The sequence below is a fragment of the Seriola lalandi genome, unplaced genomic scaffold (genome assembly GCF_002814215.2).
Source record: "Seriola lalandi dorsalis isolate HSWRI2012SDOR001 ecotype SW California unplaced genomic scaffold, Sedor1 jcf7180002054736, whole genome shotgun sequence".
In the NCBI taxonomy this organism is placed as follows: domain Eukaryota; kingdom Metazoa; phylum Chordata; class Actinopteri; order Carangiformes; family Carangidae; genus Seriola; species Seriola lalandi.
The window spans coordinates 1,417,766-1,432,718 of NW_019525289.1; the positions used below are offsets into that span (position 1 = coordinate 1,417,766).

Below are 14,953 nucleotides of genomic sequence, written 5' to 3' on the forward strand. Positions count from 1 at the left end.
GGGTTTGAGGAGATCTCTCTTGGAGCTGGAGAGGAGAGGTCCGCCGTCTCTCTCTCCTCCGGCAGCCACCGGGTTTCTCTGCATCCTCCCGCCGCTTCATCATGGATCTGGGGACTAAAAAAAGAGTCGCTGGGATTATTATCGCTCAGGTCGCCCTGGTTCTCTCCAGCTCATACGGGACAACCGGAGAAGGTGAGCAGGCTGTGCGCGCTTCTTTTTTTTATACTTTTCTTGGAGGAGACGCAGCCAGTCCGGGCAGCTCCAGACCCGGAGAGGAAGCTTTAAATTCATGCTCCTGTCACCCTGCCTTTACCTTTCTTGGATGCAGTGACATTCAGTTGTCACATTTAGTTGTTATGTTAAGTTGGATAAAGTACAGGTATTTATTTTCCGGTGAAGGGTGTGGGATATAGCGCATCTCGTTTGCGCACTGGTGCTCGGCTGTAAAAAGAGAAATAAGGGCAGTTTAAGTGGTTTTACATGAATGGTGATTGTTTCCTGTTATTTATGAATCAGTCCATCACTATAGCACATATTTGAAAGCAGGTAGCCTGTTCAAAGGAATTTAGTAACCGACCTCCCTTAATTCACTGGGTTTTGTCGCAGTTAATTAGCTGCTTGACTTCCAGGGTTAAAACAACCATTCTCTTATGGGGATCTTTGCACAGAGGAGGATGCTTCTGCTCCAGGACAGACCCCCATTTTATCAAAGAAAAAAAAAAAAAGGTTGTCACTCAAACATGCAAGAAGTCAGTTCATCCACTGTGTGTAAAACAACGTTATGGCTTTGTTTTCTGGTTAATTGGGTGCTCAGCCCAGCATGATGAGCACCCTAGGACTGAGCCACGTTTGTGCTCACACACTCAGGAGAGCAGGCAGGACTGAAGGTGTGTGTGTGTGTGAGAAAGAGAGAAAAGGATTGTATGCAGCTTGGAGAGTTGGGTTAGGGATTGAGAATTTGCTGGTTTGATTATTTGACCTCTGTGATGGAGATGAAGGAGAAATTGTCTTTTTTTCATCTCAACCATTGAGTTTTTTTGTGCCAGTATACTACAGTGGTAACAGGCCGTTTAGCTCAGCTATGAATGTGCAGGCAGGAGAGGTACACAGATCCAAGCAGGTAAATGGAGAGAATCAAGATGAAGGGAGGAGAGAAATGGAGATGTAATTGAAGCAGATGGCTGTAAAAGTTCTCCATCCATGCTGGTTTTACGCTCCTCTTCCACAACCCCTAGATATTGCTACCTGATCCTCCCTTTGTTTTTTCCCTCTTTTTTATTTAACCTCTTTTTTGTTTTTATTTGGACCCCCCTCTTTTTTTATAGCCAGAGTTCCTCTGCCAAGTGACCAACATCATCATCATCCCATGCCTTTAATCTTCTTCACACCCATCCCTCTAGTCCTCTCTGTGACAGACCGTCTCACACACATCACTGTGAAAATGTCAGATAAGCAACATGCTCAGTAATTATAGAGGTGTGCTGGTTCTGCTGCTGTTTAATGGAAAGGCAGGCAGTCAGCTGTCAGACGGTAGAAGAGTGAGAGATACATTGCTTCTTCTGCAGCTGGAGAGATGAATGGAGAAACCAGGTGATGCAGGGAGGGGAATGCAGTTTTGAACAGATCAGTAGTTTTTCAGCTTTCCTTTCTCTTTCATTCTTTCTCTGAAAAAAAAAAATCTACAGCTTCTCCATTGAACGTTCTCCTCGCAAGCTCATTTCCTCCTGCTGCGCCTCTCCTTCAGCTGCTTCTCCTCCTCCCTGCTGGTTCTTACTCAGATCTGCTGCTCACTCTCCATCCTCTCCTCCCTGATTTGGTCTTCCTGCTCGCTGCTCCTTTCTCTCGGTCTTCTCTTCCTGCCGTTTCATTTTAGCTTCTGTCCTCCTTGCGTCTGCTGCCTGGATCTCTGCCCTCCTACTGTATCTCAATCGGAGAGCTGCTGCTGTGTCGCTCTCCCCGTCTTGCCGATTCTTCCTCTTTCTTTAGGTCCCCCCGCTCCTGCTTGTTTTCTTCCCGTTTCATGACCACATCATTTCGTATGTCTGTCTGTATACTCCTGCTGCTCTTTTCTTTCTCTATGGCTCTTCAGGTTATTTTCTGATTCTCCTGTTGCCTCATCTCTGCTGCTGTTTCGACTCTTGCTCGACTAACAAGGTGTGTTTTTTGAAGGCTCAGACCAATGCTGATACTTGCTTTTCCAAATCTCAGTTCTGTCAGGTTGTAAAAGCCTACAAAACAGAATTTAGACCACTAATGGATAATAGAAGTCTCCACTGCAACCCAGACTGATGAAATTCTGAAATAGTTTTAAAGTAAGCAGCACCACACCTATTCAACAATAATCAAAAGTCTCTGGTGCATTGACCAACTTTAAAGGAAATGTGTAAAATGAGCAATGAAATAAAAAATTCACATGCATGTTGTCATGCAGTCGTGGGCAGGGAGGAATCTCCATCATATCAGAGGTCTAAAACAGGACTGATCAATACTGAATATGTAATTAAATGCATGTAATGGCCCAAAGTATCAGCTTTCTATTGGTCCAGCACGAGATACAATCAGTGTTTTCTGCCGTGACTCTCATATTTCCACTTTGGTTTTGGTTTCTTTCTTTGCCTCGGCTGCTCAGCCTCTTACTGTTTCTGTTTTTCTCACTCGACCTGACCCAGCAGCACACTCATCATGCACGGACCATAAACCACAACAGCATAATAACTTAAGTCTGCAAAGGTGGAGGGATCCCAGCTGCAGGTTTCACACTGAGCCCCCCCCCCCCCCCCGGTGAGAGTTCACTGTTCATTAAGGAGGTGGTACAAAATGACAACAAAGTAGAAATACATATTTTAACAGCCGCAGATGGTGCTCTGATGACTCGTTAGCCGGAGGAGTGAATCGCTGGGGTTTATGTGTTGAGATTCAAGGTACTCATCGTGTGAAACAGCTACCTGCAGGGCTGTGCAATCAGTGTGCGTTAAATCGTTTTTGATATTAACAGTTTGATAGTCAAGGCGTGTTTCTTACATGGAGGTGGTTGAATGAAGGCAGGTCGGCCTAGTGTTTGTAGAGACTGTAATGTAACTGAAAGGTTTGATCCCCATTACTGATTCTCATGGTGATCTAGAGGTTACTGAGGTTTGTGTTTTTCTTCCGCTGAAAATAGCTGCCAAAAGCAACACAGATGAGAGCGGTGAGAGTGAGCCAAAACAGGAGAACTAAAACAATGAGCTAAAGATGCAAAAACACTTCTAGTTTCACAAACAGTCATTTAATTTAATTTAATATATAAAATATTTATTAGTGCAGCTTTAAATGTAACTTGGCCATGTATCTTGCATTTTTAGCACAATATTGTTGTTGTTTGTTGTTGTATTTTTCAAGGGTCCATATTGCAGAAATGTAGATTTCCATGTCTTTTCTGATTATAAAGCAGGTCTAGCTTCTATATTGATACTGTGAAAGTATCAAAGCGCTCAGTCCACAGAGAAATGCACACAGCCTGTATTCAGAAACTGAGCCTTAAAACGACCTGTTAGGACTTTGTAACTTTGTGATGTCACAAAAAAACAGTCATTGCTCTCAGTCATGCTCCTTGCCTTGCAGGATTTGGTTCCTCGGAGTGTTTACCTGAAATCTGCTGTATTTTTTTACAAGATCACTCAAGATACAATCAGACAATCAGAAGAGAGGCTCAGCGCTCCAGAGAGAAGCTTGAGAGAGGAGATGTAAAACTACATTAAGTTGGTTATTGGAGCTTATAACCACAAATATATCTTCTCACAGAAAACACATGAAAAGTGTAAACTATGGGACCTTTAAAGATAAGTGACGAAACATAGATGGAAACCGGAAAGCAAGACCAGAAACCCCAAACAGAGCAGAAAAACAAATTTTTAAAGATCAACACTAACATCAAGATGTTTATCATCGTAAAAGAGCAAGGGCTTGTGTCGATTAGTAACAATTTTGCACTTACACTCAAGAATCACACAGTGAGAAATCTATCACAAAGAGACCAATTTTTTCCAGCAGAAAAAAGACCAAAATCCACAGTTGCCTCAGGGCAAGTTGTGCTCTGAATAAAGCATGAGGCCGTCATAATTAGATATGATACACAAACAAGTCGGCCAGCCTAAACTTGCTTGTATGCCCATACGCTCAGCTTTGATTGGAAACAAATTATCACTTGATGTCTGGCCACTGTGGAAAGGAATTCTGGAAGCTGAAGCAGTAAATTGCTACAACTTTTTGAACATCACAGACTGATGAGATGTAGGAGTTGCAGAGTATCTCACAATGGACTGTTCCTTTCCAATTTTGTTCCTGTAAACTGAGGCTTTAACCTCCGTGAGTCTGTGAGAGATGCTGGTTGTTTCCCAGCAGCTGAACAGGAACTTAACTTCAGAAAGTCTGACTATAAAATCTGTGAGACAGTATCAAGTAAGGAGCTGAAGAAGTGAGCAGGCTGCCACAAACTGTCTAATCTTGTAAATTGTGTAAAAGAAATTCTTGATGCACGGCTGCACCTGAATAACCTGCAGCACATGTATCCACACCTTTCTTTGAGGTTGTGGAATACATTCTTTCTCTTAATTGAGGTGCTTGGACGGCTGTAGACCAAAGCGTTTTGCTAATGAGAGTGCCCCTAATCAAGTTGCTAAGATGGTGGCAGGAGAAAATTGGGTTTATATTGGACCAAGACTGAGAGTACATCTATGTTAGCAGCTCTTTGAGGCTGTGATTGACAGTGACAATTTGAGAACATGATGATGTTTAACAATTCTAATGTCCATGCTAAGCATCTTAGTTTAGCATGCTGGCATACTAACATTTCCTAATTAGCACTATACTCAAAATACTGAAGCTGATGGGGATGATGTTAGTTTTGCAGGTATTTGTCCACTAATTTAACTATGACCAAATTAAAATTTTTATCTGATGATGGCAAAAAAAAAGGTAGGTAAATCACCAAAGTTATTACACTTCATCCTGAGGGGAGCGTCAATATCTGAACCAGATTTCATGGAAATCAATCCACATAATTTCAATCTTATGGTGACCCTTAGACAAAAAGTCAGCAACATTAAAGTCAGTTGGATTGATCCTATGGGGACCATGAATGTTTGTATGTAATTTCAAGGCAATCCATGTAATTTAGTCTGGACAAAAGTGGTGAACTGATATACCATGCATAAAGCCATGTCCATCACGGCTAATAAAAGTAAGTGTGTGGCGCTGAGACAAAATGAAATCGAAAATTGCAGGCTTTTGCAGACCTTTCCTGAATAACATTAGTATCAATAATAACATGAACTCTGCTGTATTCCTCTTCACACAGAGCGGAGAAACACAGGTACAGCCTGTAATCTTTTTTCTTTTATTGTGTTGTTTAGTGGTGCTCTGCAGTGTCTCTAATCATGCCCATAGGCAGTTTTGATCCCTTGTGATTTATTTTGCTATATTTTGCTGTTTCTTTAAGCATAATTTGAGTTGGTACAGCACTGACTTTAATACATTTCTACATTAATTAGTGGATTAATTAATTAATTATGCTTTATGATTAAGCTTTGGACGTCTCTGCTGTCTCCTCATTCTTGGACTTGTGCTGCTTTTAGACAAATCAACTGCTTTTCAAAGCATAAATTCAGTGCAGACAAGACATGTCAAGGTTAGCCTTGCCGTGTAATCAGACATGAAGGCCACTGTTGTGCTCATATACAAAGTTTAATATCAGCTTGGGGGACACAGAATGGTGAATGTATATAATTGAGGTAAACTCAATTAATGACCGACAGGTCTTGATTTCCCCATTGTTGCTGCTAATAGTAAAACACAAAGGTCTGTATTATTCAAACATGGTTTTGCTTGTAACACATGAGCTAACTAACGTTCAATCCATTCAAGGAATTATCATATGATTATGTCTTATATTTTACCTTTTTCATTTTCCTTTTCTCACCTTCCATCTGTTTCTAATTCAGTCATTCCTCTCATTTTCCAGACTGTTTGACATTCATAAGAGAACAAACCAGAACTTGTATATACACAGTATGCTGTATGTTTCGCTGTAATTGCCCTGCCTTGCAGCTGCATTGCATTCTGGTCAACTGATGCGATGCTGTGTAATGTAATATGTTTATACTTTAAATCAGTCACACTAGTGGGTGGGCTCTGGGGATGGTAATATCGGTTGATCCACCACTTTGGTTCAGACAACATGTTAAAATGTCCAACTTTACACCAGAAATAAACATGTTTACAGTTTACAGCCTGGTACAGAAAACAGTCTTGGTCTCTATAGCTAATTTCCCCCTTCATGAAAACTGCCTGGCCTCTAGCTGTCTGCTTGGTGTCACCTCAGCTAATTCAAGTCACTGAACATGACCTCTTGGCTGTGTTTGTGGTGTTGGTGCCTTTTTGTGGATTTTTCATGCAGATATCAGATAAATAGCTTTTCATGCGGTTGATTGACTAACAGAACGTGAGGCAGTCTACTCTTGTCTTTTTGAGCTGAGTGAAATTCCAGTATTATTTTAATTATATGTTAGCACTAATCATCAGGTATCAGTGTCAGCACTCAACATTACCTGGCGTAATAGATTAGGTTGTTTACTAGCTAATTAGCCAGCAAATTGATTAGCCTTGGGTTAGCTTTCGAGTAAGATGCCCCAGACGCCCAGCTGTGCTAACAATGCTAATGGATGCATATGCTTGCCACCCTTATTAAAACGACAGGCACAGAAGTCTCAGCTTCAGATAATCTTCATAAAACCAAAACAATGAAAGCATCCAAGGTCATTATGAAATCAAACATCTGGCAAACAGGAGGACTTAACAGGAATGTGTTAAGATGCAATATTTTTGTGATAAAAAAAAAAGAAGCATTTCAGAGTTTTAAAACCATGTGAAATTAGTATGTGTGTTTTCTGGCAACTGAGTTAGTGTGTATGTGTAATAAATACATTTATGTTGCTCTGCTCAGTGTAGGTTTAAATGAGCTGGATTGACCCCGGGTGTTTTAAGCAAACATGAGGTTAAAGTTTATGTATACACGATAATATGAAGATGTAGCTGCCTTGACTGAAAGGAGGCACATCTAACCTGCTGTTAAACACAGTAGATTGCCTCTTCAAATATTTTGAATAACTTAATTGGTAAGTTATATAAATGGTATGTAAATATTGCATTGATATGGATAAACAGTTTAATGACAACTCATTTTTTAAGCTGTTTGGTAACATGCCATAGTTCATTAAACATTTCTGTAGAAAATATCATTTACGTGCAATGGAAAAAATCATTTTCATAAAAAGGTCCTATTGCTTGATCAGCAGTGAGGAACAAACATAAATTAATAGAAGTTCAGATTCAATACAAAATTTGAGGGGATGGATGGTAAGCAGACATCATGGTGAATACAACAAGCCAGGCGTGTTATAGGATTTCAGAAAGCAAATTACTTGTTGAGGGATCAGACCGACATCATGACGACGGAGCGATGGACAGAAAACATGATACAGGCCATCGTATTATGGTTGTACTGACATACAACAGTTGGAAATAGAAATACTGTTGTTAGAGACTGCAGGAATCCAAATTAAAAGCAAAGACTGCCTCAAAGGAAACAGCTTTGGATAAAGCAAGATATTTGGCATTTATAAGCCATAACAAAAAAGGGAAAAAAGAATCCACAGCTCACTCAAACCAATAACTTGTCCTTAAAGCATTTACTCCTCAAGAGAGCCCACCTCTTGTTCACCATTCACTTAATAATCACCTACGACTTTTCTCCACACGTCATTTGGTTCAGTGGTCTGTTGGTGCCAGGAGCAAGGTCTGGCTGAGGCTGTTTATCAGAGTGAACTGAAGGAGCTAAGATTCTTCCTGAGAGGTTTGATATTTGTGTATCCTCACTCACCGTAACTGTGTCCGTGTCCATGACTGTGTACACAGCAGCCTTCAGCGTGATTGGTTACACAAGTAATAGCCTATCAGATCATGCTGTGGGTGGGGCATTGCTTCAGACCACAGAGTGCTGAATACAGACCAGAGACAGGTGGCTGCATCAGAGCCAAAGTAGCACATTTTTAGATTAATTTATTTTATTAGTTATCGGTTAAAAGAAATAACAATACAGATAATTGGAAAATGCAGAATTTTACCACCAATAATCAGCCAGGCTGATAATCGATTGATCCCTAATAAGGGTAATATTGAGTGGTCACTGTGTTAAATGCATTTCTTTTCCAATGATTGAACTCAACTGAAAATGTTAATATCTCTGCAATTGTAAATGAGGCCTTATACATGAAAAACATTATGCTGTAGATTGTAGTTACAGCCAGAGGTCACAGCCAGACATGCCCCCCTCCTCCTCGACTTCATCGCCAAATAATGCTGGTTATTGGTTGTGGACAAAGTAGAGAGCAAAACAGGGTCAGGTTACGATGACGCACAGTTTATCATTTATTCATATAATGCTATCCTCCCTTGCAGGCTCTGCCATGGCAGGAATGAAAGGGTTTTCATCTAGTAAATCATTATTACTTATCACCCACAGATGGAAGATAGATGGTTGCTTTCACTTTCTCAACTGTCATCTTCAGGTATTCTGTCTGTCTTGCTGTTTTGCTCTCCCTCTCTCCCAGTCTCATCAGTCTTCCTTGAGGGTTTTATCTCCCGTCTGAGCTGATTTAGAGCCACTGGAATGTGTGCTATAATCATACCCTAATGACAGATAATCTCAAGAACACTAAATGACTTTAATCCTAGCCTAATGACAGATAATACCACTACAGTCCTACTGATTTGCATTTTCTTCCTCGTCCCTGGGTGTTAAAGTGACGGTGGCTCACTGGTTCCTCTGAGTCCCACTCTGGCCTCAAGCAGTGAAGTTTCATACCTGAATCTGTTATTAGTAGTCAGCTTGTTGTCTGCCTGCAGAAGGAAGTAAAGGCGTCCTGTCCTACCTCAAAGTCAGCTGCTGAGTTTGAGAAGCCATTTGGGAGTCAGATGTTTTACAGGTGAAACAGACGGTTGTGAAAGTCGAGGATGAATTCATATCAGGAATTCATATTCAGACAGGTTTTTTTTTTTTGCCACCTGCCCTCCAATCGTGTGATTTTTTAAACTCAATCTAGTGTTTCCGCTAATTACATCAAATTAAAGACAGCATGGGCCGGTAACTTACATGTTTGATGCTGAAGGGAGTTATTGAGATGCCGGAAGGCTGAATGTCAAATTCAAGGGTGTTATTATTCCCTCAATGAAGGCTGGTGGATGCCTTTAGACAATGTTGGTTATTTAAGCTGTGGGAGCTCCAGGGGAATATTAAGGGTGCTTGATTAAATATCAGAGCTCATGAAGAATCCCTCAGCTCTTCCAGGATTAAGCTGGTAAAGAAAATGCTGAGGACGGTGTAAATTCAGCAGCCTATTTCAGGTGTGGCAAAGCCCTGTCTCATGGGAATTTATTGCTTTTCAATGAGCTAGTTGTTTGCACCGAGGAGAACATAAACCTGTGAATATAAACTATTTGGTGTGAATATGTGGTGAAACTCCCTGCAAACCTCCCAGGCCCTTATGATTCATGAGAGGACAGCATCAGTGTGAGCCGGGATGAGGAAAAAGGGAAGTAGCTGAGGGTAAATCCCCCTTCATATTTCTTCTTTAGTGTCATTTATGGAAATGTGTGCAGGCAAAGTGGAGCCATGAATGGGATCTGATGAAGTCAAGGTTACAGACCCAACGTGGAGCCACCAGCCATGAATCTGGGGTTATTAACCCAGGAACAGGTAGTTAAGTGAGGAGCTGACAGACGACTGCAGTCCATCCATTTGATATTAGGACCTGCTGGACTGCTGTATTTGTTCAAGGCCGTCCCCAGAAGACGTCTGGTTCCCAAAAAATGAAGCCATTCATCATGTGTGGTTGTCATCATCACAGATGACTTCTTGTCGCTTAGAATACTGGATCTGCTTCCATTTGTGGAGGTCATGATACTCAGTCACTCTCATGTTGAAGGATGATGTTGAAGGGCTCACCTTCCCCAGCATTTTTTTTCTCTGGTTGTTTTCCCAGTTGAGTAGATTTAGCTCAGTGCTGAGTTGAGACTTGTTTGCAATTGTGAGTAAAAGCCATTCTCCCATTGCTGAAAAGCTAGAATAACTTGGCATGGGCAGGGTCAATGGATCAATAGCTCAACACTATATATAGCATTATTCAACCCTCCTGCCAAGAATGTTGATATTGAACTATTCTGCAAACCCTCAGATAATGTTCAGCTGCTATGCTTTTTTTTTAAACATGCAATGGCAAATGTATATAAAATTCTGGCTCGTTACAATATCTGTGTAAGTATGGTATGGTTATGGTTAAGAAAAGATTGTGGTTTTACCTTAAGGTCCTATATTTGACACTTTTACTGTTTCATTTGTTGATTCATAAGATGTATTTGTGGTTTTAGCTACCAAAAACCATCTCTGTAGTTTTACATGTCCTCTTGCAGGCTCTAGTAACAACAGGTCGGTGAGCCAATCAGAAGAGAAGCTCTGAGCCTCTCTTCTGATTGGCTGACTGTTTTCTGAGTGATCAAATAAAAACATAGCAGATTTCAGGTAAATACTAAGGCTTGGGGCATGGCTGAGGTTGGTGACTTTTGTTGTGACATCACAAAGTTACAGAAGTCCTGACAGGTCATTTTAAGGCTGACTTTCTGAATACAGGCTGAGTGCATTTCTCTGGATTGAGCGCTTTGATACTCAAATAGACATGCAAATTTCACTTCATACTATATGGGACCTTTAATACAAATTTGAACTTTGTCACAGAATACAAAGTCCATGTAATTCCTGGTACTACTCACTGATATGTTGATGTGAATGAATGCTGAGAATACAACAGTGAGTTTTTCTTTTGAAAATGTGTTGTGTCTGTATGTTATTCATGACCTAACGGTGCATTTCCAGTTGCCACTTGTCCCTTTGTTAGTTTACTTATTTACGACTGCAAGCTGCTGTAACAGTATGGTAAAACAATTCCTCCATTGTGACATTTTGACATTGCCTTTACCTTTACACTTACTAAAAATGATGAAGTACAGGCTCTGCATCAAGCCAGAGGCAGAGAGACAGGTGGTGTCACTGAGCTCTGGAGACACAGACTGCTGTGGGAATTTTAATGTCACATTTTCCTATGTGCTTCCCACATTAGAATAAGTGTCACCTTCAAAATCTGGAAATTGCCCTCTTGATATTGTGCTTATGAAGTGTGCATTACTCTAAATTTTTGCAAGGCTAATTGGCTGATATCTTTCTTCAGCATGAGCTCATCTACATTACTTCATACCTTGCAGTCCCGGCTCTAACGTGACCTCGTTACACACCAAAATAGATGCTGATCGCTGCTTATTGCTGTCACTGCTGTGTTGTTGTTTTTTTTTTTTTATGAAGTCAGTGCTGTGTGACTACAGCTCTGCGGCCCGCTGCTCTGATATTCTGCAATGACTGCTGATGAGACGAAGCAGCGCCGGTCAGTTTCTATTAGAGAGCTGGACTGAGCTGAGTCAGTGGCCATTAAAGACGGCAGGGTAAGGCTGAATTTCAACACAACAAGACAGAACTAAATCAGAGCTAAACACTTTGAGGTCAAACAGAGGTTAAGAGGGGGGAAGATAAGGGTGAGAGAGGTGAGGATGAGGAGGGTTAAACACGAATAAGAAAAGGGAAGAAGGGGAGGAAGAGCAATATAACATGTGAGAGGATAAAGTTTAGGGGTCAGGAGTCTGCAGGCTGTCTGGTCATAGTATTCCCTCTGTGTTTCTCACAACTGCAGTGACATTTTCTGCCGCCTTTCCCATTTTATCCCTCACTGATTTTTCACTGTTTGTGTGTACGGGCCACCATCTGCTTTCTGGACGCACCGCCTCACATTTAGGAGATGATTTGACTTCATGAGACGAAGCAGGAAGCAGATGAGGAGGAGGAGGATAACGGGGATGACAGCAGGTACAAGAGGAGAGAGAAAGGGCAGAAGAAGGGAGACAAGTAGGGGAAAGCTGGAAAAGCATGACTGTGATATTAGGGAGAGTAGACAGGTCAACGGAGGTGAAAAGAGGAACAAGGATTATGAAAAAAGAAGACACTGGAGGGATGAGGAGTTTAGGAGTTTTGAGAATTTAGCAGCACCCTCCTGTCTGTCTGTTTTCCTGCAGTGACATTCTCAACAGCCTCTACAATTTCACCCCCTGCTGCCTTTTGAGTGTGTGTGTGTGCATTTATGTGTGTGTTTTTGAGTCCTGCAAGTTGTGGGTTTTTGCAAGACTGCCCTGGTATTAATATTAATGTCTGTCCAAAAAAAAACATTCTACTGATACTTGAAATTTGAAGGAACCACTGCTTAACTCAATCATTTAAACAAAGACTGGATAAAAATTTTAAAGACTACGACACAACTTCTCATGCTATTCCACATAAAAAAACGTTAAGATTACATTAGGTATTTTCATTGACTGCCTTCATGTGCATGTCGTGCTTCTGAAGCAACCACCTGCACATTCTTTAAGGAACTTAGTGGATCTAGATTCAACAAAAAGTATTCTATTTTTTTTGTTATCCAAAGAAATCAGACAGGAAAACCACCTGATGTGATGTTAATGTCATGAATCCTAGAGCATTAGTTAAGTGTCAAAGGACCACTCAAGGTTGTTAATTCTAACTGACTGGCTTGCTGTAGTGAAGTATACCTGAGGGTCTGTCAGTCGTGTAGCATCACTGCAAGATGTGATTAGAGCTCGTTTCTGAGTACACAGACAGTACACTGTTTTTTTAGCCTGATATGAAGTGTATCTTTAAAAGGTACCTTGGTTAGATAATTGTTAGGTGACCCTCCAACCTGCGAGGCTGCAATAATGCAATAAGACTTACTGTCATACTGTATATCTCTTAAAACTCTGCCCGTAGTTTAAGAGTGAGTCATATCACATCGTTACATCTACTGATGTTTAGACATTTAGATGACATTATGTCCCATTCCAGTACATTAGTTAATGGGACAGGAGTGCAAAGATTAGAGAGGTCATCTTTAAAAGGGTTCATCCATAATGTACCAACATGGCGCTGACACATGGTTACACGCTATGAGCTTCTCTCGCTCTCTTGATGCACCTTAAATAACTCAGTATGTATCAGACATGACGGTTAAAAACACAACAATAAATAACTAATCCCATCAATCACTATCATTTTTTTTAACTTATACTCACTCATTTAGGTATAGTTTTATTAATCGTTAGTTTTAAGGGCAGATGCCTTTCGTTGCATTTGAATGTGCAACTGTAGCCTACTTTTTAAAGATACATGACAATAAAACTTGAACTTGAATCAGCACCAACTACATTTTGTACCTGACCCTGAACCTTCCTGTAGCAAAGGAAAGAAAAAAAATGATGTTCCTATAAGGATTTATACTGTATCATGTGTCATCATAAACATAGTCCTGGAAAACAATTACAACTCATATGTGAGCAGATGCTACTGCTCTGGCAGAACAGTCTATTGCTCCTCAGGGAGCAGTGAGCAGCAGCAGGAGGTTTTCACTTCTTGACTGGTCATATCACAACAGGTTGATAAATTTTAATCCCAGTGTACCATGAAACAAAAAAATGGATTTCTGTGAAGTGCATTTTCAACTTGGAGATAAAATACTTAAAGCTCCAGCCAAAGATTAAATTTAAGGCAGGCAGAGAACAAATGTGTGTAATACTGGTCCGGAACAATGCTACCTACAATCCTCTGCTCTCAAACCAGCACAATCCTTACAACCAGCATCTTTCTGAGGAGGGAGTGGTGTGTCTCTTTGCTGTGAAGAAGATAGTTTCTCAGTTTTATGTGTTATCAAGTGTAAAGGTTGTGATCCTCTTTGTTTTGTTCCTGCCAGCTGAAAGTCCTCCTATGTGTCTTTAGCGTGGTCACTGCAGGTTTTTCACATTTCAAAGTTTTGTAGGATCAGTCTGTCGTGAGAAAGATGTGACCAACAAGCTGTGACAGGAGATATTCACCACCACATCCTCCATGTCTGAGCAGTGCACTAATTGGGGACTGTCCGGATTTTACCCCCAGCTTCCCCCCAATTCCTCTGCTCTTTGAAGGTTCAATAGTTCAGGCCAAAAGTTCTATGTTAACACTCGTCTCAACAACTTTGGTAAAGGATAGAAACTCTTCTCTTGGTTAGTTAAAGAAATTTGAGCCTTTGTGTTTCCAGCCTCAGGAAAACTGAGCTGTGAGTGTGTGAGAGGAAGATGGAGAACATCAAATTCGCTGCAGAGAAGTTTTTTAAAAAGCACTTATCTTCTAATGTCTCCTGAGGGAGGATGGCTGTAAAGTAAAACTAAGTAGATGCTGCGACTGCGGCTTCTGTTGTGGTTTAGTGAAGGTGTGAAGAGGCTGCACACACACACACACACACACAAACTTATATCTTTGCACTTTTCCCTTACATTACTTAGCCCCTTAGCTTAACCCTAAACCATCACAACTAAATTTCTAATACTGACCCACTGGTCCTCACAAAAACACACACACACACACACACACACACACACACACACACACACACACAGACAGACAGACACACACACACAGAGGAAATTCTGAGAAACCGAGAGCTCCACTCTCACACTAGGTTAGGGCTGAGCAATTAAAGAAAATAATCTAATTGCGATTTTTTTTGGTTTCCTTATCTTCTGTATTGTTCAACAAACACAAGCAATAAATCATTCTATATTATGACTAACACATTATTAGATAGATTAAACATAAACTGTTCTTTCCTGTAGGCCAGGCCTATATGTCATGATGAAATTAGATGATGCATGAATTGATATGAATGACATATTTTTATTTAACTACTTCAATCACAGTAGTATATTGACTGATTGGTTTAACTTACAGCCTTGTAAG

General features: G+C 40.7%; 1 protein-coding gene across 1 annotated transcript in view; it reads left to right on the forward strand.

Moving 5' to 3' along the window:
* Window positions 1–65: 65 nt before the first annotated feature.
* Window positions 66–14,953, forward strand: part of LOC111668449 (contactin-associated protein-like 4) — a 97,393-nt gene continuing 82,505 nt past the window's right edge. Inside the window, exon 1 of the mRNA XM_023424523.2 lies at window positions 66–192. Coding sequence (XP_023280291.1) covers window positions 102–192 — 91 coding nt within the window. The 5' untranslated portion in view covers window positions 66–101. The remainder of the gene's footprint in view (window positions 193–14,953) is intronic.